Raw genomic sequence first — 26,308 nt, 5'->3', positions numbered from 1 at the left:
TATAGTCATTGAATGAGGTTTTCTCATTTCAAATTGTCCCTTTCACTCCCCTCCTGACCTCTGGTCCTGAGAGAGAGAGACCGAGAGAGAGAGAGATGCAAGGCAAGTACAGGGCAAAATATCGCTTTTACATGGAATCTCGCGACACTATAGTAACCTCAGGCAACCTTTTGCAAGATCTCGCGATAACTGGCTCCACCGTTACCCCATTTTCCAACTCTTCCTCGGTCGGGAGGGAATGATTTCATTCGGTTCATCGGGGAGAGAGAATCACAGGAAAGGGTTTCGCTGATTTAAAAAAGGACATAGTTTGGGAGAGGAATCCTACGTCCTATGGTTTCACAAACACACAGCGGACCGCCCTGTCAAACATCTAAGGATGGAAGTTGAACTAGTATGAGGTAAGAGAACAGAATACAGAACACAGACATGTTATTATGATGTGAAAGAATGTCCCCTGAGCGACGGGGCTAACAGTTCTGACGATAGCTTCTAAACTGGTTAGCTAGCTTGCCATTGCTGGTAGGTAACTAACATTATGGTATTGGCATGGACAGTCAATTTTATTAGCGTGTGTAGTTACTAGCCAGCCAGTGTGGGTTGTATATGTGTTGTATACTTTAACATGGTTATCTGATCGCGTTTAGCCTGTGCAACCTGAACCTAGGCAGGGACTGCTACCTAGCCAGCGGGCTAAATCACTGCATCAGCACTGCTGCTGCTGAGTATTCGCGCTGATGTTAAGCTTGTTTTATTTAACACGTACATACAAATATATGGTGGTACTTTAAGCAGAATGTGGGTTAGTTCTTGTGATCTTTAATGTTGACGAATTGTCCAAAGTTATGCATCATCACAGCAGACACTGTCGGCGAACATCAACATCTGTCTCACGATCACGAATAACTGTTGTTCAGCAGCAGCAGTGTAACATGAGGCTGTTAAAGAGAAGCTGCAGTTTAATAATCCAGAGTAAAGCATTCCTGTAAGAAATACAATTATGATGAATGAATTGAAAACGGTGGATCCTCTTGTAAACAAGTGTAATGCTTTATGGTGTCGTCCACTCAGTCTCACACAGTTAACAATTTTAGTATTTGTGTTGTGCTTGAAATGTACTGTAATTCTGCAAACTGTTAATAAATACTTAAATCAATCATGCTATTTAAACTGGAAGAGTCCTTCCTATAGTTGCAATGATGCTTTAATACCAGCGCGAATGCACTCTCACCCCGGTCAAACCAAACCATCAACCACTGTCATAGATTACACACATCATGGTCTGAGACTGGTCTCTATGGGAATATACCGTTATCTCTCATGTGCATCGTGCAACGCTCTAATGTAATTCAATTATTTCACCCCATATCCTTAATTCTTTAGGCTTGCTGGCCCTTTAAAAAGCCAGGGGTCAGCAATGTCACAATCATGTCCAGAGTTGTTAGTATTTACCCTGGGATCTGAAAGGGTGCAGGCCAGGTCAGCGGTGTGTTTGGTGCTATAGGACTCAAGGTCATGATACTCTCGGACAGTCACGGTGTCAGTGACCAGTATACTTGTGAGGAAAAGAAAGGTGGAGATATTATATTACTAAATAAGTGAGGGAAAGAGAGAGTGCGGCTGACAAGAGACTTGACAGTGACAGGACTCCTGTCATCTCAACTTTCACAACTCTGGTGTGTGTGTGTGTGTGTAAAGGAGGCTGTGGGGTCGGTAGCGGTTGTGTGTTAGATGGAAAAGTGCGAGTGTGTGTGTGTGTGTGGCAAGATTGTGTGAGAATGCTGATGATGAAACGACGCCGTAGTTATTAATAATCACGCTGGCATCACCTGACTACTGTCCTCCCGTCACCACACAAGAACACCCACTACATTTCAGAAGCTACAGCAAGCTTGTATGTAACATTAGGCTCTAGGGGAGGGTAGTGACACTCACTTCTGGAATGTACTTCAGACAGGTTCAATAAAGTATCTACAGTATCCAACCATTTTTTCCCCAGTTGTAGCCAGAGGTTTTCTTTGGTTTTCGGGATCTTCTAACTTCATTTGTGGAACGCTAGAAGTGAGCGGGCCGAAGGCCACGCATCGCCAATCGGAAGAAGAAGAATTACGGGATTTCACAGCCGTCCATTTACTGTTTCAGCTCCATTTTAAAACCCTTTATTCTGCCCACATCTATTAGCGGATGGCCGCACATCGTAGACACACGCACACCCAGGGTAAATAGTATGTAGTTTATGTAACAGGGTATCTGCATGTTTAGGCAAGTCAGATTGAAATAGTTAAAAATACTTACTATATTTAATAGTGTAAGTTTGTTTGTCAATCACTGCTGTAAAACAACATTGGACAATAACGTTTGACAGCCAGGCCCAGTTTCTTTGCTTATGTTAACCTGATTGCTTGTGCTTGCTCTAAGCACAAAATCTGGCAACCCTGGCCAAAGTATCTGGTTTTATAGACCCGATTGCTTGTGAAATCTGGCAACCCTGTTTGTTTTGGTGGTGAATGGTGATCGTAGCACATGACGGGAGCAGGATGGCGTCATGAATAAATACAGTATTTTGTGCAATTTCCTGTGCACAAATGTGTGGATATGTGTGGCAGGCTACCGTGCCATGTAAATCAGGTAGGGAAACTGTGTGTGTGTGTGTGTCGTGACTCGTAAGGGGGAAAACTGCTGGCCAGCACACGATGCACGTGTCACGTGGCCGGCCGGAGCCAATTGGAAGCCGTACTGTATATGATCCAATGGGAGGCGGTGAACACGGAAAGATAAGAAGAACTCTCTTGCCCTGCATGCTGTGCGCGTGACACGTGATCGGCCGGAGCCAATAGAAAGACGAATATCGGTCCCCTGTCCCTTCTGGGGTAGCCGGGGGTACAACTCTTCCGCATACGACTGGCGCGTGGGCGTGGAAAAAGTCCAAATGTAATATAGGATGAAAGAATTAAACAATGAGGTATAGTAGTAGTGTTGTGTTGTGATTTCGATTGACCAACCATGTGGTCTTTTAAAGAGTCTCCCTTTAACTAAGGGTGGTCAAAGTGACGTTTCAGTTGAGTCGCGTGCACGCAAACCACGATGACACCGGGCTGTTTCACACGACAAGTTCTTAAGTTTATTACACACAGATATATACAATATTGGACACATGACGTGACCAGAAGATAAGAGACGAGAAGAAGAGAATGTATAGGAATAGAATATGCATCTCATATCAATGACCACAGAGCACAGACATCAGTCTATCTGATAAAGTAGTTGGTGTCAAACTGTCAACTCAAGGGTATATCAATTATGCTTACGCAGATCAGAGTGATTCACCATTTTTATGTACTGGGTCAAGCAGATGAATGAAGGTCATAATTCATAACATTAATGTGTAATACAGCCAGGCACCAGGGAATAGTGACTGGAGGGGGGCGCCGCCGCCGGGGCAGTGACAGCAGGGCAGTAGGGCAGTGCAGTGGCGGGCGGTTAGATGGATATTGGATGGGGAGAGAGTCTGATCCCTAATCTGTATCATGTTTTGAAGCCATCTTTGGAGTCTGTGTATTGTGTACCGTATGTGTATTTGTGTTTATGGTATCTGTATTTTAGGGGCTTATAGACATGCATCTGCCACAGGCCTTTAAAAAGGGCTTGATACTCGCTCTAATTATATTGAGTAATCCCCCCCCCCCCCCCCCCACGCACACACACTAATCAAGCCCACAGACATACAGTACAGTATGTAAACAGTACAGTACACACACTTACTTACACTTCCTACTGTACTTCCTAGAACTACAAAAGGGATGAGTGAAAGGGAGAGAGAGAGACATGTAGTTAACATTTAGATACAAGTCCTGTCGATTTATTTGATCCATTTATTGATGTGAGATTTATTGATATGATCATTTTATTCATATATTTTATATTCTATATTTGATATTTATACTAAACCTTTCCTGTTTTGTGTCAGAATCTAGTCAATTTCTACCTTTTAAAATATATTTTGTTTTTGTCGAGTAATTGTTGAACCCCTACTAGTCTTTCTTGACTCATACTTAACTCTTACCTGTTCTTGGGTTTAACTTGTAGTCTTCTACTGCAGCTGTTGCTTCCTTAGACACCTACATTTATCTCAGGTGATCAAATACATGTTTATCTTCTTATCTTATAAACAAACTGGCTTTTTTTCACAAAGCCTTGTGAATGGAATTGCAATTTGCAACGCTGGCCTTTCTGTCTGAGCTACGCTAGTATATGAAATACAGCCAGGCTAGGAGGTCACACTCCAAAATGGAATCTCTTCATGCATAAGAGAATCCCTGACAGGAATCGCAGCAATGGCCTGGGCACCTAGCCTGGTAATCCAGCCTGACGGTGTGTGGCAGGTTCAAATCCCGATCCCGACGACTTTTGCTGCGTGTCACTGTCACCCCCCCCCCCCCCATCTCTCTCCTGTCAGACTACTGTGTACCTATTAACACTTAAGTTATTGTGCCCAAAACATCCCCACACGTCTTCATAATTACACCAGTAGGAAGCCCAAGACGTCTGGAGATGTTTTTAAGTCACTTTTAATGGTATAAAACATTTTATATATCTTTTTTTTTTACAGGGCTGTTGCTAGGCAACGCCTTGTGCAGCGATCCCGGAAATGTTTTGCGCATGCGCGCAGCCATTCAATTCCTTGTTTACAGGCCGGAAATCTACATCTACATACGCTGTCCATGGTTTTGATCGGAACGGCAATGTTCTGTCCTAATTTCTGACTCTGGAATATTAACGCTTCTAAAGAGAGATCAGACGAGGTAGCGCGAGGTAGTAATGGAACATTACACCTCCTGGTTTTGGGGGGGGGAATGGAAGATGGGTCTGACCCTCTTGGGTCTTGTCAATTTAATAACAAATGTATTTAACTATTTAATAAGATGGGCCCAAATCAACCTACTGGTCCCGTCTATTTTCCTCTTTATACTGTCCCTCATCACTGCTGCTCAAGAGTTGGCTCAATGTTGAGCACCAGGTCCATCACTCACACATTTCTTATCTGTGCTCTTTATTTCTTGTGACATTTTGAAAATGTCAGTGCTGCCAAGTAAAATGGCTAATTTAATTCAAAGGTGACTCTTTTCTTAGATGTCGACTGGCATACAGTATCAGGGAGTAACTGTTATACACAGGCTGTCTGTGAAGCAACAAAGTATCAAGCCTGTGTGTGTGTGTGTGTGTGTGTGTGTGGGGGGGGGGGCTTTGTTTCTGTGACCTAGTTAAGATGGTTATTTTGTCCCCCCAACTCTGATCATAACACACACACACACACACACACACACACACACACACACACACACACACACACACACACACACACACACACACAGAGAGATGCACAGACTTCCAGTCTTCAGAGTGCGAAGAGTTGGTTCTGAGCTGAGTGTATGAAAGTATGTACGTCAGACACCAGGGTGTGTGTCAGTGCAGTGCAGTGAGGCCAGAGGGCGGTGATTCAAGTTTACACACACACACACACACACACACACACACACACCCTTGCCAAGAGTCCTGGTCTGCTGTGCTGATGATCAGATTATTTGTTATTGATATTATTGCATGCCTGGTGGTCATAGAGATAAGGGGAAGGCATGTCTGGATCTGATTAACATAACTCTGCAGATGTCATAGGCTGAGGATTGATTTGTATGTTGTTGATGGTGTTTCTGTGTGTTTTGTATGGCCGGCCCATGTGTTCCCCAAACTATCTGAATTGTGGCAGAAGGAAATGAAGGAATAGCATTTATTTCAAGTAATTTCAATATATCGTTCCATTTGAAATTATGTAACGGACAACTTAATGCTCAGTCATGACAATGGGTACAAATATTGCCTACCAGTGACATCATCGTTAGGCAGGTTTTCTTTTTTCAAACACGATTTACATTTTTGTATTTTGATTATTACTTGATTATTACAAGAATTTGGCTTCCATTATAGCATGCTAACTTTCTAGGATAGAAAGCTTGCCGTTTCTATTAGCTTGGAATCCTGGATTCCCCATTGATGGTAGGCGGTTCTTGAAATGTCCTCAGCCCTCCTTTGAGACACAGAGTCAGACCGAGTAGACGAAAATGGTCCCATTTTATAAAGAGCATTTGGATCAATTAGTACTGTCTTTATCTAATAAAATTAAATGAATGAATTAGACAGCTTAGGGACATAGTATTTATCTTGATGCTTTCTTATTCTAATATATATTGTTAATCAAAACTTGTAGTACTGGGATACATTGGTGTGAATCTGAAGTGTGTCACTGAGACAGAAAGAAACAAGCACCCTATCTTCACTTCTTCAGTCAGTTGCCAGTAAAGGTGGTTAACATTTATCTTCTGTTCACAGCTGACATTTTATGTGGTTTTCACCAACAATAGCTGGTGAAGTGAAGTGGCCTACAGACCAGAAAGTTTGTTTCCTGGCTGCATCGGCTGCTAGCAGGAAAACATATTGTTGCCGCAAGATTGAATGTTTTGTCTGGCTGGCCATGATAGGGTGCTGTAACGGTTTTTCATTTTTAGTTTGTTTTTTAAACTTGTGACCTGTGTACAGTTACAGTATGTCCGTGTTCTTATCAATGGATGTGAGCCTGCGGGTATTCAAACCAGTGGTGTCAAAAATAATCCATTCAGCATTGCATCGCGATTCGAATGTACGATTCTGCATTGATGCTGCAGAAACGTGACAATCGATTTATAGCTGTTTATATTTATTGTTTATTTTCTGGCCTCGGGAGGACAATAAAGTTGTCAAGTTTCAGTTACTTACGGTATTGCACAACAGTTTCTAAATACAATATGTTGTTCAGTATATCTGACTCAAAAATGTGCCATGATGTGTGATGCAACGTTTATGAACGATGAATCGTTAACTGGTGAATTGTAAAAAAACTAAAAAGGGGGGTGCCAATGCACATCTCTAACTCAAAGTAACTGTTTTTTGCTGGAGTAAAATCAATCTTGTGACCACACTCTTCTCCTTGAAAACATGCTGACGTCATTGTTGATAATAATAATATTATCAATTATCAATTAATTGGTTGAATGAAGTTATGTTGTTTGCTATTTTTAGTTTTATATACTTTGTAGTCTACTTTATTTGTCTTGTAAAGCACTTTGCGCTGCACTCGTGTCATGAAAGGTGCTCTATAAATAAAGTTTATTATTATTAAACGGTGGCCAGCTTTCCCACAAAATTGTAGTGAGAAAATACTTCTGCAAATGGAATTTGCTTTCTGGTTGACTGAACGGGGCATGTGGGTTTATCATGTCACCTGATTTTATAAAGTCTGTCTTTCATACAAACATTCAGTAACATTGCAGGATTAATCACTTGTTTGTTCTATGATTTTCAAGTGTAAATATAATCAACTAACCACACAATTCTGTTAAAACCAGTAAGACGCCCTGAGGGGAGGAAGCAACCTCGCCCTTTAGGGCTGAATCAGCAGGTCTGGGAATGCCCATATATGGATTTTTTGAATGGACAGGTATCGGTCAAAAGGGAGACATCGAAGAGGAAGGACGGGTGGGGTATGATCAACATATGGAATGTCAGAGCAGGTCAGCTCCATATATGGAGATCTAAGGGTTTGAGGTCAGATGTAGAGTTGCTGGACGGCTCCATATATGTGATGATCCAGTCTTCTCCATGTATGGCTATCCTGGGTTTGATGAGGTCAGTGTCATGATCTTCATATATGGAGACGGCCATATGTTATGGAGCGTGTCACGAGGCGTGACGTACTGACTTCCATATATGGAGAGTGTCACAGGGCGCGACGGACGGACTGACATGTTTTTCAGGTTTTGAAAATTAGTAATCTCTGACCTACAGTCGCAATAAATCCTAGATTTAGAATGTCCCCTTTTGTTCATCGGATCAGCAACAAAACAAGGAAATCACTGAGGTCTACTCTGTAGTGGTAATGGAGATACATAACAGACTAGTATTCTAAAAGTTTAGTTTTGCATGGGACAGTATTCTAATTAAAAGTTTAGTTTTGCTTTGGAGATGTACCGTGTTCAAACAGACATGTGATGCATTAATATGGACACTGGACAGTAGTGTACCGTATACTTTACATTTTTCAGTTGGCCTCGGATCACGTATACTCACTGCATTTTTTTTAGGTACTGTAGGTAGCAAGCTAATTCAAGAAAACAACCTGCATTTTCCCCTCCGCATCACAGTGATACAGGCCACACACATACTGTAGTATTGTGTGACCTGCACTGATTGATGGGAAAGTGCTTTTGAGACCTTAGTGTCAAACCTTGCTTCATGAGTTGTATTGTGTTTCAGGTCTTGTATAGCTGCAGCAGAAGACTGACTGAACCATGGCGCAGTTCCCCACTACATTTGGAGGTCAGTACGTGTGTCTGTGTGTCTCTGTGACATGCGCATGCATGGGTTTTTGTTGACCTCTGAGTCTCTTTTACTTTGAACTGATCATCGCCCATTTCCTTGAGATCGTTAGAAGATATTCCAAAACCGTTTCGTAAATCCACTTTCCTTTCACTCGCATAACTAGTACTACAAAAAAATCCTCCTCACTTTTGTCTTCAATGTTTGGAATCTCCTGTAGATCCACAGGGACTGAGACAATGGAGAACAATGTACAAAACATATAGATTATCACACAGGCATTTATGCTTTTGTATAATAAAGAGAAATAAAAACAAATGTTCATTGCCTGAGGTTGGATACCGATGGCAATGATGCATGTTGGGCACATAAAACCTTGGAAGTTTTCTATTATGATTATTTTGTGCATTAATCCCGTCGTTTTCCGCATGTCGGAACAATGACTGGTCGGAAAAGCGTACGGATCCCGTCCTTAGCACTGAATTTTGCCCTGCAATAACCGTGTTTGGCTACTGAGGTTTTTCATGATTGACATGGTCACTCAGGGCCTGTGACAGTTGCACTTTGGTTTACAATTTCTGAATGCAACAGATCTGTCCCTATGTATGTCAACAGTGTTAAATAGACCCCTACTCTGGGTCGCTTATTTTGTGTTGCAATACTAGTCAAGTATTATGAAGGTTATCGACTAGTAAGTTAACTAGTCGATAACCTTTGAAAGTATTATGAAGGTATATGCCGTACCTATACACTTCTTTTTCAGTGGGCATTGCGTATACTATACACACATTCTTTTTTTGTGTTGTACATTTTTCAACTTCAATACTTATTCTGAATATTAGATGTTTTGAAATGGTTTCAGTTCTCATATGCAGAACTAGTATCGATGCCAGCTGCATATTTCCCTACGACTGTTTTTGTCTCTACCTTGCGGAAAAGTCAAGAAAACATTAAACAACCAGCATTTTGTTGTCTCCGACTCCCGCAGCAACACTTTGTTGTTGCCCACATGTAGCAGCCCCGCCTCACTCACAGTGCTGCACTCAGCTCTCCTCGCTCCACTTGTTTGTTCCCCTTGGAAATATGCCTGTCAAAAGTATTTCATAATCGTAAGTTATTTTGCGTAATCATAATCGTTTCCATTCATTCGTGTATACAAAAATATACAGGATACGACCGACCGACGGATGGCTGGCTAACGGATGGCTAAAATAGGTTCTTTGGACAGAAGAACTGTCCGTGGGTACTTGGTAACTAAGCACAAGGCCGCAGTAATGAAGCATGGGTGCAGCCTGCCCTTTTCACTGCCTCCATCCTTTTGAACATGTATGACTCACCTTTCCAAGGCAATCCTCTACAGTCTACAACACAGAAGTGAAACCGATGACTAATGCAACGAACACTTATCCTTCCTCCTCTGTGGTTAAGTCATCTGGCTTGGTGGGGAAAATGAACTCTTACCACATATCTTGTTGTCCGTCAGGTCCGGTATCGGACGTCTTTCTGATCTCAGTGGATGAGAGAGCCAAACATGATCAGCAGTTTCACAGCCTTGCCCCTACTGCTGCTGGGTACATCACAGGTAGATGAACACATGTTCACAAGGCACGCACGCACGCACACACAGATAAATACAGTTTGTGTGTGGTAAGCATTGGTAAATAAATAGTCAATGTAAGATCATTATCGACATTACATACGTACTAAACTCCCACATTATACTATTACGTGTGACGTCTTTAGTATATTCCATCCTCCATGTCTTTGCTTGTTAGGGGAACCTTTTTACAAACAAATATATCACTTACACCCCTTTTTAATTGCCCCTTTAAGATTGTCCGTTACTTTGTTTGAAGGTGAAAGCAATGAAAGTAATATACTGTTCCTGTGTTGTCTCTAAGGTGACCAGGCAAGGAACTTCTTTCTCCAATCAGGACTGCCCCCTCCCATCCTGGCCCAGATCTGGTGAGTCACGTGACTACAATACAAACTCTAGCTACTGTAAGATCATTATCCCATTCTGACCTGAGATCAGATTCATACGAGGTTTCCACTGGACACACACTGGTCTGATGAACCCATTCTGACCTGAGATCAGATTCTAAAAATGTCAGTCGCTCTTCGATTTTTCAAAAATAGCAGACCTACAAGCTCGTATCGCGCCACTCGGTGGCGCGATATGAGCTTGTAGATCTGCTATTTTTAAATAGCTAAAGCATAACATGATGCTGACACCAAAATGGGTGCCCGGTCAGAATGGGTTATGAGAGCGGGTTTAGATATCACACAAATGAACACAGAGCATTTGTTTGTCTGTGAGGAAATTATATTAATATTGTATATCAATAAACTTTCTTAATCTCATGGTACAGTTTTCTGAACTTCTACTGTATGTAGGTATTATGAAGTTCAGTTATCCCATTACTCTGTTATGGAGATGGATGGACTTTCTGGTAAACTAAAGTATGGGATGAGAGTGTGAGACTGATGGTGAACTAAATGAAAATACTAGCACTATTTCTGTGTCAGGGCAGTGAGTGTTGATGTTATCAGTGTTGTGGAAGGGACATTCAAACGGGGCTTTGATATTCCATGCCGATTGCCTGTAATTGGCTTTCAAAATGAGTGGGAGTAGTCAACACTATACTGTATATCATGGACACATCATTAGAATGGCATGCAGGGTCTCTACCTTTAACAGCATTTCCACTTCTGCCCAAATGTAAACGGTTGCACTTTGTTCCTGTGTATTTGCAAATGTATAATGCGTTTGTTCGGCAGGGCTCTGGCTGATATGAACAGTGATGGTCGTATGGACATCCATGAGTTCTCTATCGCCATGAAGCTGATCAAACTGAAGCTTCAGGGTCACCCTCTGCCCCACAGTCTACCCCCCAGCATGAAGCAGCCACTGATGGCTATACCACCACCACAGACGGGGTTTGGTAAGAAAAAATGGCACATTTTCATGCTATATAATATGCAATATGCAGATATTTTTCTTGTGGCCTGTTGGTCCCAAAGAATAATAGACCTACTTAAGAATAATAGTGTAGATTTGGGTTAGAATAAAAAATCGATGTTCATATATGTAATGAATGAAATTAAAATGAGCCACTTCATTGTTGTGCATCTGTTGTATTTTCCGTGGGATGCAGCCCATGATTGCCTTACCTTCTGTGCCAGTATCAAGACAATGTATAGCAAGGTTTTTCATTAAATTATGAACAACATATTAATTATGATCTATCTTTTAGGCATGCCCCCCCTAGCCACTGCCCTGCCTCCTCTCCCTCTGCCACCTTTGCCTGTCGGCGTATCGCCTCCCCTCGTGTCCTCGGCCCCGCCGCCCCTCCCCCCGCCCATCGCTAATGGAGCACCGCCATCCTCCATCACAGGCTTCTCCCATACAGGTAACATTTAAAGCCTTGAACCCTTTGACATCTAAGTGTCGTCAAACCGCACAGCTACCCAGGGCTTATCTAGGCAAATTTCACACAGGCTGCCACTTTTTCATAATCAAACATGGTAGGCATGTCTGTTAGTGTTGCGAGGAGCATTACGTCATTTTTGTTACAATTAGTTTGACAACTAGTGTAACGTATTGTAAAGTCCCTTCTCTCTAGCGATTTCTATAAACACTGCAAACAACTTTATTTTGCGGATAAAGTGATGTTTGCTTTGGTCCGACATGCGTTGTGAACTTGTGACGTGCTTGCGGTTATGTTTAGGTTTGGGGTAGGGTTAGTATTAGTAATAATTAGTAATGTTCGACATACAGTACATGTTCACCCACATGCTGGCGACGTGCTTGCGGTTATGGTTAGGTTTGGCTGTAGGGATGTCCCGATAGACTTTTTTCACTTCCCATCCGATACCTCAATTTCTGTGTTAGCCGATACCGAATACCGATACCAGTGTCGTGATCTCATGTTGTGTTTATAGCCATCTAGCTATATATCTCGTGTTGTGTTTACAGCAGACTCCTCACTCAAATGTGCACTTGCAGTTTGGGCAACTCCAAAGCAAACTCCAACATTTTATTTACCTGCCATAGTGTCAACCCCTTACCCCTGTGTGGTATCGGTGGATAGACTGGCATATTCACCGATACCGATATTACCCGATATGACAAATAAGGGCCGATCCGATACAGTATCGGGACATCTCTAGTTTAGGGTTTGGGGTAGGGTTAGTAATAGTAATGTCCGACATACAGTTCACTCGTGGATTTGTGTGGTGCCACTCAAAGTGACTACTGGGTTGGGCTTGCATGTTCCAACCCCTAGCATGTCTGTCAGAAGCAGCTGAGGGGTGAAAACACCCGAGTGCGCCTGCTGCGACCTATCCATTGCACAACAACTGACCTACAGTATGTGTTCACAACTTCACATAGTTTGTCCAACATAGCCTGGAACTAAAACATAGCATCCTCTGTCTCTTCCAGGCTCCTCCCTTAACAAGTCTTCATCGTTCAATCGTTCCAGTAGCAAACTTCAGAAAGGCCCGTCCTTCGATGCTGCCGGGTAGGTCATATACGACCGGAAATGTCTTACACAGGATGCACACTGTACACAGTAGGAATTCCTTTTTGATACACTAATGCTAGTCAGCCAATGTTGGCTTTTGTGTAACAAACTTAAAACTTTGGAGAAAGTAAGCCAGCTAAAAATGTCGAAACGCATTGTTCTCTTTGCCTTCCAGTGCTCAGACCCCTCCCCTTCTTGATTGGGCGGTTCCTCAATCATCCAGGTTGAAATACAGACAACTCTTCAATTCCCATGACAAGATGATGAGTGGACATCTCACTGGTACACATGCACACACTCATAGACGTACACATATTAGCTATGGTGGTACGCCACAGCTTACGTTTGCACCGCCACAACAAAAGATTATGTGCTTAACAAACAAAGAGTATTAACAACGTGGCCTCCCTATCCTATTGCTATTGAAAGCACTTAAAACCATAGCAAGTTAAAAGCAGATGCTCCCTCTGTCTCGCTCTCTCCCTATGACCCTCCCTCCTGTGCCTTATGCGTAATTGTACTTTTTCCCCCCTTATTGTCAACATGAAAATCCCAAGATGAGAAAATGCATTTCACCTACTAAGTATGGTCAGTCTTGCCAGACAAATGTAGCTCATATCCCAGTCCAGAAGCCATAGCTCCATTGTTGTTCAAATCCCAGAGCTGTAATGTAATTATATCAGCCAGGCTTATGTTTTAGCCGTGTTTTTTAAATCATTTAGCTTCCACCAGCACCACAAATGCTACAAATATCACACTTTTTCCACCAAATTAATTATGAATGTTATTTCCTGTAATTGACAATGTGTGGGCAGGGCCTATTTCTTAAAGGCATATCTCATGAGTGCAACATCCAATCGTACCCAATTTGGGCCTCTATACGTGTTGTGCTGTTCATGAACGGTTCATTCAAAATGATTCAGTCTGTAGTGTGAACAGGAATGAATTTGGTCACTTTCTCTCCCTGTTGACACGAGGTTCAGTGAGTCAGTGGCAAAATGCAACATTTTTACTGGATTTGAACGATGTAGTGTACGAAATAATTTGAGCACTGAAATGATTAACGAACGGTAATTTCCCACCACTACTCTATAGATCGGACCTCGTAAAGTGCTTTTACTTTTGCTCAAAGGTGGTATGAGCAGGATAATCAACTCCGAGCTGTGCAGTCAATAGTCATCGAAAAATAATGCATGCTGCGGAGGCAGAGCTTCGCCTCCGTTTCATGCAATTCTTTTTCAATAACCGCATGGCTTGTCATTGATTATCCCTTGCATAATTATATTACATATTTTTCCCCACAACACATTTTAATCTTGTTTGTATGTTTTCCAGGTCCCCAGGCCCGTACTATTCTAATGCAGTCCAGCCTTCCTCAGACCCAGCTGGCATCAATATGGTCAGTACAGTGAAATATTCCTTTAACCCATTTAACCCTTTTTGACCTGAGCAAAGATTTGAGTTAAAAACGTTTGCTCTGAAAGAATCTATATTCAAAGATTTACGCCACATTTTCACGAAAAAAAAATAATAGCAGACCTACAAGATCGTAGCGCTGCACTCGGTGCCGCGTTATGAGCTTGTAGATCTGCTATTTTTCAATAGCTAAAGCATAACATAATGCTTAAAACACCAACAGGGGTTCCCGCCCGATATGGGTTAAACCGGGAAAGTATCTGTGTCATTTTAGACATTTGCTATTTTTCAAATTTTCACCTCGTGTTTAGCACAAATTGCTAATGTTTTTCTAACAAACAGGGCCACTAAGTGCTTGTATTGTACAGTAAGCCAAGGACATGAATGCAGATAATACAAAAAAACAGACCTGGAGTTTAGGAGCCCTGACACAGAACTGGTGCTGTTGTTTTTTTTTTTCATGTTCTGTAGCATAGAGAAAGCTGTTGACATACAGAGAATGATCAGGAGATCCCTATAGATCCCGTCAGGCGAGAGTTTGAATACCCTGACTTGGATTTAATAAAGCAGTGATACATTCAGTGTCACATAATTTCTCATTGATCGCTAATAAGACAATTAAGCATGTTCATTTACACAGCCCGTAGCACTTGCCCTAGCCTTGACGACCTTGCTTATGCAAAGGCAAAAATGTAATTAGATAGCATGTTATGTAAACGGATGCCAGGCTCATTTGTTGACCTGGCATACTATAGTGTGTATAGTATAGTTTCATCAGATTATAGATTTTACCGTTTAGACTGATGATATGTTCTCGGTTTACCTATGATCCTAGATTACTATTGCTATATATTTGATGTATTACCTCGCGTTAACGCTCTGGATTAAGAAAATTGTACACAGAGACAAAAAGAGAGGATAAAGCCTCGCGTGGGAAAAATAGTGTGTTGCGATGCGTTGTATTGAACATGAAGGTGGCCAAATGTTTATCTCTATAGTATTGTCAACTTCACTAGTTTTAAGAGCAGTTTTCTCTTGGATTCTAATCTAATTGTCTCTGTAGGAGTCTGTCTGACATTGACACGGATGGGAAGCTGACGGCCGAGGAGTTCATCCTGGCCATGCATCTCATAGACATGGCCATGTCAGGGCTGCCTCTACCGCTGTCGTTACCGGCAGATTACATACCACCTACCTTCAGGTAACACTGACCCATTGACCGGCCGTCTATATCAGTGGTTCCCAACCTTTTAGCAGAAGGGAAAAGGGAAATTTGATATCTCCCCAGGAACCAAAATGGCAACATTTTGCAGATGTACAAACTCACAATTGGCTAGCTGCACGTTGCTGTATTAGGCCTCAGACATTTTTAGAAACGCTGTTTTAAAGAGGAAACATGTCCTCTTCTTAGTTTGAAACTAGAAAAAGTGCCCCTCGGGGCCAATGTGAAAAGGGTGGGATATATTCCTCAGCCTAGTAGGAAAGTGTGTGAAAGATTTCACATAAATTGCACGCTGCGTTCATGATTTGAGGCTTTTTGTTCAAAACGGGCCAGTCCTGCAAACTTTGAAAGCCAATTAGGATGGAATATGAAATATCGGACAGATCCGTCTTGAGCACATGACTATAGAGATAGTGTGTAACGATTTGTGGGATTCTTGGGGCAGAGGTTCATCGTTGGCATCCAGGGAGTGTGTGTGCAAAGTTTGGCCAATGGTGCCGGAGATTAGCTGGTAACGGATGGAGTGCAAAACAGACTCTCTCCCCATGCCTTCGGCCTGGTGGAGACAATTAACAAAGCTAAAGATTGGGCCATAACAGTAGTTATTAAATAGACAGGACAGCATTAAAAACATCCAGCATAGCATATCTAATATATATAAGGCTTTACAGGAGATTGGCCCTCCTCTCTTGGATAAAACAAAATCAGCCTGGGAACAGGACCTGAATTTAGAGCTGGAGGAAGAGACGTGGGAACTCTCTTTGAGGCGTATTCATACTACCTCTTTATGTCTTAGACATTGCCTAATTCAATTCAAAATAGTACATCGTTTGCATTTCTCGAGAGAAAAACTATCTAAAATGTATCCTGACATTGACTCTACTTGTATAAGATGTCATCTGGAGCCAGCCTCTGTTGGACATATGTTCTGGGGATGCACTTCCTTGAACCCATTTTGGAATAGTGTTTTTGATGCTTTCTCAACCATCTGTCATATGCCAATTGCGCCCAACCCGATAACTGCTATATTTGGAGTTCCCAACGACGATGCACCAATTACCTCTCCCCAAGCCAATTTCATAGCTTTTGCTTCACTCATAGCGAGGAGACTTATTCTCCGCAATTGGAAATCTGATAAACCTCCAACATTTACAAGTTGGGTCAAGGATGTTCTATCCTTTATACCACTGGAGAAGCTCAGATACAACAGGTTCAAATCTCGCCAGAAATTTGTAAAGGCTTGGTCCCCTTTCCTTGAATTCACCCTTTCACTGTCTTCCGACTCACTGTCTTTTGATGATGTGTCCTAAGTGTTTTTCCTACATGTAATTTGGTTCACTGTGTAGCCCCTTAATCTAGTAAAAGGCAAATTTTATTTTATTGTATTTATTTAATTTATTATTTATATCCTTTACTACCTGTTTATTTTATTTTATTGTTGTTTTCTTTTTTTTCTTTTTCTTTTTTTCTTGTTTTGTGATGAAACCGGGGAGGGTGGGGTATATGTGGGGTTGTTTGTCTACAAAAATTGAAAATCTTATAAATAAAGTTATATATAAAATAAATAAAAACATCCAGCATGTACTAGGTCGGCCAATCGGAGGCAGTAACTAGGACGTGCAGCTAGCCAATCACCGCATGGGAGGCGGGACATAAGTCACGGAAGAGAGAATTTCAGAGAAGCCTACATTTCCTATTATATGCTATTATAGGCTTAAATTGATCTACTGCTGTTAAAGTATTGAAATGATTAAATGTCAGTTTTTTTCTTTGACTGTGAACTACTTGGAGGTAACACGTGTGTGTTTGTTTTAGGCGTGTACGCAGTGACAGCATTCAGTCAGACGCAAAGAGTGTCCAAGAGGAGGCGGAGGAGGAGATCCAAGCGTTACCAGGTACTCAGACCCTCACATCTATTACTTAATACTCACCAATGTCGTTGAGACATTGAAGCTGTCGGTAGCAAAGTCTCGTTTAGTGGCTACTGGCTAGCAAATATGTTGTCTTCTTCAAATCCTTGTTCTGACCATTATTTATTGTTTTTTACTTTTCTTTTATGCAAGGCACTTTCTAAGCTATGCTTTAGTTATGTTAAAGCTTGTTTTACCGTACACAATCTGGGAAAGAATCCGACATAAATGGATTTAAAAAAATCAGTTCACCTTATTCAGTCAGATGAGGTGAACTTTTCACTTCTGGTTCCTTTTTCGGTTTTATCAATCACCTAGAGACCGAGAGCTACTCATACGATGGTGAAGAGTATTATCAAACGTAATCAATTAAAAGCAATACATGACGGAATATTCCATCAATGGCTGTAATGTGTTAATATATCATCATTATGGATTCACAAGTGATGTCATAGCCATGATATTTCTTTGTATCTAAACCTGCCTCCTGTCTGTGTTCCCTCCCTCCTCGCCCCCCCACAGTGTCCTTTGAGGATAAGAAGAGAGAAAACTTTGAGCGAGGGAACCTGGAGTTGGAGAAAAGACGGCAGCTCCTCCTGGAGCAACAACGGAAAGAGCAGGAGAGACTGGCTGCACTGGAGAGAGAAGAGCAGGAGAGAAAAGTAAAAATAATATTAAACACAATACCTAAAAAACAATATAAAACACACTAACACAGCCTATTCACACAGCTGCCATCTTGCCCTTATGTCCTACTCATAGACTGTAAAAAATATGGACAAAGCGTTCGCCGGGTCTAACATGGACGTAAAATGAAGCCTGTTATTCCTGCACTGTAAGTCGCCATCTTTCTAGATCCGTTTGGTACCAGCTGGCCATTGGCTGGCTCCGTTTTGGACCAGCTGGCCATTGGCTGCCCAGACAACGAGGCGGGACTTCCCCCCTTCTTCTCCGTTGGTTTTTATTTTGACTCGAGTGGGAGGGGAATCCCGATCATAGACTGTAACGGTAGCCACGCCCCTCAGAACATACGCGATGTTTTTTTTCTTTATGGTCATTTTTTTAATTAATGGGACCATAATTTTCCAAAAAGAATATTATGACATTAGAAATGAGACTTTAAACTAGTGACTGGAAGAAGAAAGTATTCATGACCATGTTTATTAAGGTAATACAGTCTAGGTGAAGTTGGGCCAAAATACATGGGCCTCTATGGAGCTATGGGGCTTTTTGGGTCCAGTCCAGCGCCACAACAGGCCATTATTATGAACTACCGATTTCAAATGAGGCTTCACGAAATATCTGGCTGACTGCCCCCCTGGTCCTACTCCGTCTAAAAGCCTTAATTAATGTGGGATATCAAGGCTTTCCATCGTTTTAAGACCTACTTAGATTACAGTTGATGACAAGGACGCGGCATCATAGAGGCACACACACTCGCTGACGATCAAGGACTGAGCATCGACGACCACAGGATTATTTACATTCAGATTTGTCCAGAATCCAATCCGAAGAATCACAGGTTTGATTAATCATGGCAACACCCCGATTGGTCAATCTGGAGGTGACAGATAAAACTCCTGCAGACGACAAGATGTCGTGTAGCCCATGATGACCTGCCCTAATAATTGACACGTTTTACATTATTGGAACTAGAAAAAGTGCCCTTCTGGGCACAGGTCTCCACCAGGTTATCCACAGATCCGTGCAGTTAGAGGTAAAAACACTTTTCGGCCAGTTATAGCGCCACCTTGAGGCTGAGTTGAAATTGTTCATGTGGCATTTTGTCCTCGGCCTAGTGGGAATGTGGGTGCACAATTTCACGGAAATCACGCGATGTGTTCATGATTTGCAGCATTTTGTTTGAAACTGAGCACTCCTGTGAACTTTGGAAGCCAATCTTAACCAATCAGGATGGAGTCTGAGAAATCTGAAAGACCCGTTTGGTTGAATGGCTCTAGAGAGACTGTGTACCAATTTGCGTGATGTTTGGATAAAATCTATAGGTGTGCTGTGCAAAAACTTGTTTTGCACAAAGCGGCCTCCTGGTGGCGCTATAACAGGCCGTTCTGGAAATTATGGGGCAGAGGTTCATCGTTGGCATCCAGGGAGTGTGTGTGCAAAATTTGGCATCGACCGGGTTAACGGTGGCCGAGATTAGCTGCTCACGGACACACGGACACACGGACACACACACACGGACGGACACACGGACGGACGGAGTGCAAAACATACTCTCCCCACATGCCTTCGGCCTGGTGGAGACAATTATGATATTATGGGTTCAATCTTAATGTGTGTTCTCAGCTAAATCGGAGTATGATGTGAGAGAAAAAAGCCACCGTGTAACTATAAACTTTTGGCGTCGAAGACCAATCAGTTTTTGTACAAGCCATCTTAGTTTATGTTCCTTAAAATGAAGGAAATGAAACAGGATTAACGGTTTGCTTGTGCGTTTCAGGAGCGTGAACGCATGGAGCACGAGAGACGACGACAACATGAGCTTGAAAGGCAGTTGGAGAAACAGAGGGAACTGGAGAGGATGAGAGAGGAGGAGAGACGCAAAGAGATAGAGAGGAGAGAGGTACGGAGCAAAGGAGGGAGGGAGAAGAAAGAGCGAAGTCATCTTTGCTTTTTACAGTTTCTACATTTTATATCAAATGTGTCTCGGGTCTCCTCATACCATAGCTGCTAGAAGCATCTCCATCAAGAACCAATGTCTAGTCTACTGTACATGGGCTTTTTATTTAAAGATTAACTTCCCTAAATGTATTATATATTGACACATCTTTCCCCGGTTAGTTCTCATCTGGTTTAGAATGTAAAGCTAGGATAATGGAATCATAAAAGTGACGGTACTTTGTGTGTGCTTGTGTGTTTATGTGTGGGTGTGTCTTTAGGCTGCTAAAAGAGAACTGGAGCGGCAGCGTCAGTTGGAGTGGGAACGCCAGCGCCGGCAGGAGCTGCTGATACAGAGGAACAGAGAACAGGAGAGCATAGTGCTGCTAAGAGCCAGGAAGAAGACCCTGGAGTTTGAACTGGAAGCTCTGGTACGGTCTCACACCTTCATTAAACTCATTACACTAATGCACACACTACACAGGAGAGCATAGCGCACACACCAAACGCCACAGAAGTACTTGCTGAAACCACAGGCTGGTGGTCTACAACTTCAAGGTGTACCTGTCTCTCTAGAACGACAAGAAATCCCAGCTGGAGGGGAAGCTCCACGATGTTCGGTTTCGTCTAGCGGCTCAGCGCAGAGAGGTGGAGCAGACTAATCAGACCCGGGAGACCCGCATCGCTGAGATCACCCTGCTGCAGCAACAGCTACAGGTCTGCATAACAAATGCATACTATATCTAAACACACATCATTCAGCACAGACACATTCAGCGTCATCTCACTCGAGCATACTGTACACTGTAGCAGCAAATGCAGGTATGTTTATCGTATCAAAGTTGTTAACTAGCTTGCTGGCTGGTCAACTGGCAGTCTCACTAGCTGGCCATAGAAGGGATGACGCCCAGTCCCGTGGACTCGCCTCATGAACAGTGAGATCCTGCCAGGCTGCCAGTGACTCTAGCAAATATTGATCAACATCAATATAAGAAAGGGTCTCAACTGTAATGTCTAAAGCTTGGTTAATGGGTTGATATTGAGGTGAGGTTGACATACAGACAAAGTTTGAACAAAGTGAAATACAGCTTCAACTAAACGCCACAAAGCTATAAATGGCCTTAAAACGGTGGTCATCTCAGCCTGGGCGGTTGGCTCGGCCGTCTGGGCACCTGGGCTGCTGGGCCAGCCTGGCGGCGTGCCGTGGGTTCAACTCCCGGTCCCAACGGCCTTTGCCGTGTGTCTTCCCCCCGTCTCTCTCCCCGTTTCCTGTCAGTCTGCTTTCAGCCTATCAATAGAGGCAGAAAAGGCCCAAAAAATATATCTTAAAGGTGCAGTGAAATGAAAAATAAGTTTTTCACACTTTTACACCATATCCGTGGTCATCATATGGCCATACCTAACAATGGATGCCAAAAGAATGGGAAAATTCTCATTTCTGTGTGTTTTTATATCAAAGGTCCATAAAAACGATTGTTTTATTTATTTATTAAAACGAAAACGTGCTGCGTGATGACGTGTAGAGATACACATCGATAAAAGCCAATAAAAATGAAGCTCACCCATTTAATTCCCCATATCTGCGCATCTGTCCAACACATCCGCATCCGTCCAACACTGATTGCAGAAATCCTCCGTTTTTATTCCCATTCAAGATAACATCCAGACTACTCGGTTTCAACTTAATCATCACGCTAAAATATGTATCTGAAAACATTATAGGGTAGAAATAAGCCACATAACAGTAAACTGATACTGCTGGCCGACAATCTTATTTGTAAACAAACACACACCATGCGTGTTGCGGATAGCATAGCTACCGTCCCTAGCTACCGTCCCATCGCCTGAAGGGATGCGACGCTCTGATTGGTTCAGAAACGTCATACCGGTGTTTCATGTTGAAACTTCTAAATAAATTGATCACCATTTCCGTTTCACTGCGCCTTTAACCCATTCTGACCGGGCACCCATTTTGGTGTTAGCATCATGTTATGCTTTAGCTATTTAAAAATAGCAGATCTACAAGCTCATATCGCGCCACCGAGTGGCGCGATACGAGCTTGTAGGTCTGCTATTTAAAAAAAAATCAAAGAACGACTGACATTTTTAGAATCTGATCTCAGGTCAGAATGGGTTCATCAGACCAGTGTGTGTCCAGTGGAAAACCTTGTATGAATCTGATCTCAGGTCAGAATGGGTTAAAGAAAAGAAAATGGTGGTCATCCCATTATGACCAAATGAGCAAATAATAATACAATTATAGAGAAAAAGGAAGTTTGTGTTTTTTGTTCTTGTTAACATAATTGTTTACTTTTGTATCCAGGACTCCCAGCAGTGGCTGGGCAGGCTCATTCCCGATAAACAGTGTCTCAATGACCAGCTGAAGCAGGTTCAACAGAACAGCCTGCATCGTGAGTACCTCACATACACAAACGCAGACAAAAATGTTAATACTGTTATTAAAGGGATTGTGACATTTAAAACACATTTTTGTAGATTTTTTGGCTTTTTTGGCTTTTCTTGACATCGATGTCACCAAAAAAAAACGAAGTTTGAACATTCAGTGTATTCTCTGCTTTCTGGACTTCTGTGAATAATTATGCAAAAATGTCTCATCTGGTTGGACGGCAGAGATATACGTAGATCTCCGCTAAAGCTCCGCCCCCTCCCCTCTGCTCCCTGCCTAGTGCCTACCCTCTCTTCTCCGCTTCCTCATTGTGATCGCGACTTTGTTTCTTTGTAATACTTACTAATAAAGGCTTCTAGAGAAAAATCAATCTGCTCTGTTGTTGGCTGTGTCAATCAACACAAGTCCTTACACTGGATACCAACTGGCCTAGATGACTCTTTTATTTTTGACGATGACTTCCTACCAAGTTGTCAAAGTAGCACATCTTGGGTTGACAGGAAAGGGGGAATTACCGACATCTACAGGCTAAAATAATGTGTTTTTCCATGGCTTTTCAGGATGAAGATTAGACATACACAAAAACGAGAAAAAAATAAATACTGGAGTGGAGTTGAGTGTTCAAACTTTTTAGACACGTTTGAAGGACCATGGCCAAGACTTTTAATGTTGTTAAAATTATGTTATAAATCATGTCATAATACCTTTAAGGGGTTCCAACTGATTTAACATATTTTCAGTATTCACCTGTCAATGACTTCAACGTGTGTGTGTGTGATAGGAGAAGGATATCAAATGGAACACAACCACCCTAAAGACTAATCATTGTGTATATTCCTGCACTATACCTGCATCGAGTGACCTTGGTACATAGAATTTGATCTATTGAAGATTCTGACCTTCAAATGTACATCATTTTTGTTTTGATTGTATTGCTGTATTGTTGTATTGTTCTTTCTGCTTTGGCAATGTAAACGTATGTTTTCTCATGCCAATAAAGCCCTTTGAATTTAAGTGTGTGTGTGTGTGTGTGTGTGTGTGTGTGTGTGTGTGTGTGTGTGTGTGTGTGTGTGTGTGTGTGTGTGTGTGTGTGTGTGTGTGTGTGTGTGTGTGTGTGTGACGTGTGTAGGTGACAGTCTGTCCTCCCTGCAGAAGGCTGTTGAACAGAAGGAGAACAGCAGACAGCTGCTCAGAGAGCAGCTAGACGCCGTGGAGAGAGAGACCAGGTCCAAACTGCTGGAGATAGACGCTTTCAACACTCAGTTAAAGGTAATGGTCAGATAAAGCTCAAAACCCCAGTTCTGCTATACAGGGTGGAGACACTGGAGAGTTAGACCACGTCCAAGCTATTTAAAATACACACCGTTTCCAACTGATGGCTAGTACAGCTGGCCAACTTGACTTACCGTTTTTATTGGGCCAAACAGGTATGTTTGTTTTCACAAAAGTAAATTACCTTCCCTAGATGAATGTTTTCCTCATTGTAAGCAGGTTTAAGTTAGGTTGATAATCTAAAAAACTATTACTCTAACTAACCAGCTAACTTACTGTTTTTGTACCTCCTTTGTGACTTCTTTTTTTTTTCTTTTTTTTGTGAAAACTGGTGTTCTTTCTTCAATATCGAATGAATGAATGAATGTTTGTTATCTGGTGTTTGTGTTGTGAGATTGTGATGCCTCTGTGATGTGATGCTGGTGGTCATGCTTTTGGAAGGCGCTGCCCATGTAACATGACGTCATACATACATTCATCTACTGTAGCTCTCAAGGAGAGAGGAAATAATGTGGAGGGAAGGAGGGGTCTACTTGACTCCTCTGTCTCTCTCCCTCTCAGGTTGGGTCTCAGCAGTCTGTTTATGCTTCCTATCCTCTGATCTTCTCCACCAAAGAAAGAGTTGTTTTTCTGCTGTGCGCTGTGCGATGAGGAAAGAAGGCGTGATCTGTAGTTTTCCCAATTGTCATAGCCATGTCTAGTAGTTACAGTGAGATGGCAACAGAAGAGCCACTGCTTGAACACATATCATAAACAGTAGGTTTGAGTGCAGGTTTCTGTTGGATAATAAGAGGGTCTGTTTTAATGGTTCCGTAGCCCCAACGCCAACGGTGTTGGGGCTTTGGATTTGTAACTTTGGATTAATTTCAAAACAGATGGAGACAGCTCAGATGTGAACCATGTTTTGACTCTCCGCTCCTGTCCCTAAAATACCTCTCTTACTTCTACGTGGCTGTGCTTCTCTTCTCTCTCAACGCTGCCTCTCCTCTCCTGTTCTCTGTTTCTTGTATGCTTGTTTTTGTCACCGTTCCATCGCTCTACCGTTTTCCCTACAATGTGCCATCTGTCTTGATGGTGTCTCTTCCACTTACTACTGACCTTACTTTAATTTGTCTCATGTTATGCCATCAATAACCCCATCCTTATGCATTTTCCATGTCTGTATTCTTTCTCTTTCTGCTTCTTGGCTCTCTCATTTTGCCTTCTTGCTCTCTGTTAGTGTCTGTGTGAATTCTATGCCAGCCACTGTGCCAGGATAGAGGCCCTGCGACACCACCTTCAGGACCAACAAAGAGGGAGAAAGGTAGAGCACGCTGCCTCTACTGGCCTGGGGCGGTACTGCAGCTGGAATATAATTTTATAGAGAGTATGTATATATATAATGTCTGATTTTGCAGGCCCCTAGAAAGGTAGCCAGGCACCTTTTTGTGTTAGTGTTTTATTCGGCCTATCTTAACATGGCAGTGTTTTCTGCCACTGGGACTTAAACAAGTCTAAAAGATCTTGAAGCAGGTTTCTCATAAACATCCCTGTTTTATATGCATACTGCTCTGTGCTGCCCCCTGCCTGGCAGATTGTGGTGTTGCAACTTGTTGGCGTTTGATTGTAACTTACTCGGAATGGTTTGGTTTGACCACGAACACCCTCAATCACACAAAGACTCATATAAACTAGCCCAGGTGTGCTGTTTGCTGTTGATCTCACGGTACTAAACACATTTATGTCGATGAAGACGGTAGGCGACAATAAGGCAGCGTCTGTTTTGGCCATTTTTTGGATGCAGTGTCTTGTGGACAACAGTTGGAAGATGTTCTGTTTGGCTAGCACTGGCACATTAAAGGGACATTGATTAATTTGCACTGAGAAGCACAAAAAAGCACACACAACCATTTAGGCATTTAGCAGACAGACAGTCTTTTTACAGTATTAAGCAAGGATAAGATGAGGTAGGTATTGGTAATGCATCAAATGCTTATGCAGGCATAGTAATCTAGGATCATAGGAAAACCTGGCAATAACCTATCATTAGTCTAAACGGTATAATATAAAAAATACAATAATCTGTACATTGAAGCTATACACACTATAAGGTGTAGTACAACATTAAGCCGATGATGATCAGTAACCCAGCTAAAAGAGGTAGAGCAGTAACTCGGCATGAAGAAGAACGGAGAGGAATATTATCATGAACCAGAATAACCACATCCCATTCTAGTCCTGGGCAAGATTGGGCGGACGGTTGATAGTTTTTACTCTGAATTGTACACCGATGGTATTGGCACTGTATTTGGCTTTGTTGCCAAGTCACTTTTCCACCTGTTTCTGTTTCACCCATATTTTTGACACGTCATTATAGATGACAATGTTTGAGAATGGAGATTAAATGGTAGTGAAGACCCATAGCCACTGTAGGGACGTCATAATGCTCCAGTCAACCCTTATTTTATTTATTTTTAAACGTTCTAAAACCTTACTGTTTTCTAAAATGGCCAATTCAGAATGTTAAAAATAAATACAACATAACAGT

The 26,308-nt window shown here is 42.2% G+C and overlaps 1 protein-coding gene across 2 annotated transcripts in view; it reads left to right on the top strand.

The window, feature by feature from the left end:
• Positions 1–263: 263 nt before the first annotated feature.
• itsn1 (intersectin 1 (SH3 domain protein)) overlaps positions 264–26,308 on the top strand; it is a 61,856-nt gene continuing 35,811 nt past the window's right edge. Inside the window, exons 1-18 of one of the 2 annotated variants that reach the window (XM_083775167.1) lie at positions 264–401; positions 8,344–8,406; positions 9,890–9,988; positions 10,308–10,371; positions 11,188–11,351; positions 11,664–11,819; positions 12,854–12,932; positions 13,111–13,217; positions 14,271–14,334; positions 15,415–15,552; positions 17,389–17,468; positions 18,006–18,145; positions 19,945–20,067; positions 20,384–20,533; positions 20,679–20,819; positions 22,426–22,513; positions 23,639–23,778; positions 25,001–25,084. In XM_083775167.1, the coding sequence (XP_083631293.1) occupies positions 8,379–8,406; positions 9,890–9,988; positions 10,308–10,371; positions 11,188–11,351; positions 11,664–11,819; positions 12,854–12,932; positions 13,111–13,217; positions 14,271–14,334; positions 15,415–15,552; positions 17,389–17,468; positions 18,006–18,145; positions 19,945–20,067; positions 20,384–20,533; positions 20,679–20,819; positions 22,426–22,513; positions 23,639–23,778; positions 25,001–25,084 (1,845 nt within the window). In that variant the 5' untranslated portion in view covers positions 264–401; positions 8,344–8,378. The remainder of the gene's footprint in view (positions 402–8,343; positions 8,407–9,889; positions 9,989–10,307; positions 10,372–11,187; positions 11,352–11,663; positions 11,820–12,853; positions 12,933–13,110; positions 13,218–14,270; positions 14,335–15,414; positions 15,553–17,388; positions 17,469–18,005; positions 18,146–19,944; positions 20,068–20,383; positions 20,534–20,678; positions 20,820–22,425; positions 22,514–23,638; positions 23,779–25,000; positions 25,085–26,308) is intronic. The other variant, XM_083775168.1, reaches the window with a different exon arrangement.

This window comes from Protomyctophum parallelum, assembly GCF_964188405.1.
Source record: "Protomyctophum parallelum genome assembly, chromosome: 10".
NCBI lineage: Eukaryota > Metazoa > Chordata > Actinopteri > Myctophiformes > Myctophidae > Protomyctophum > Protomyctophum parallelum.
Note: the sequence above shows the minus strand (reverse complement) of the source record. Positions and strands in the feature narration are given on the sequence as shown.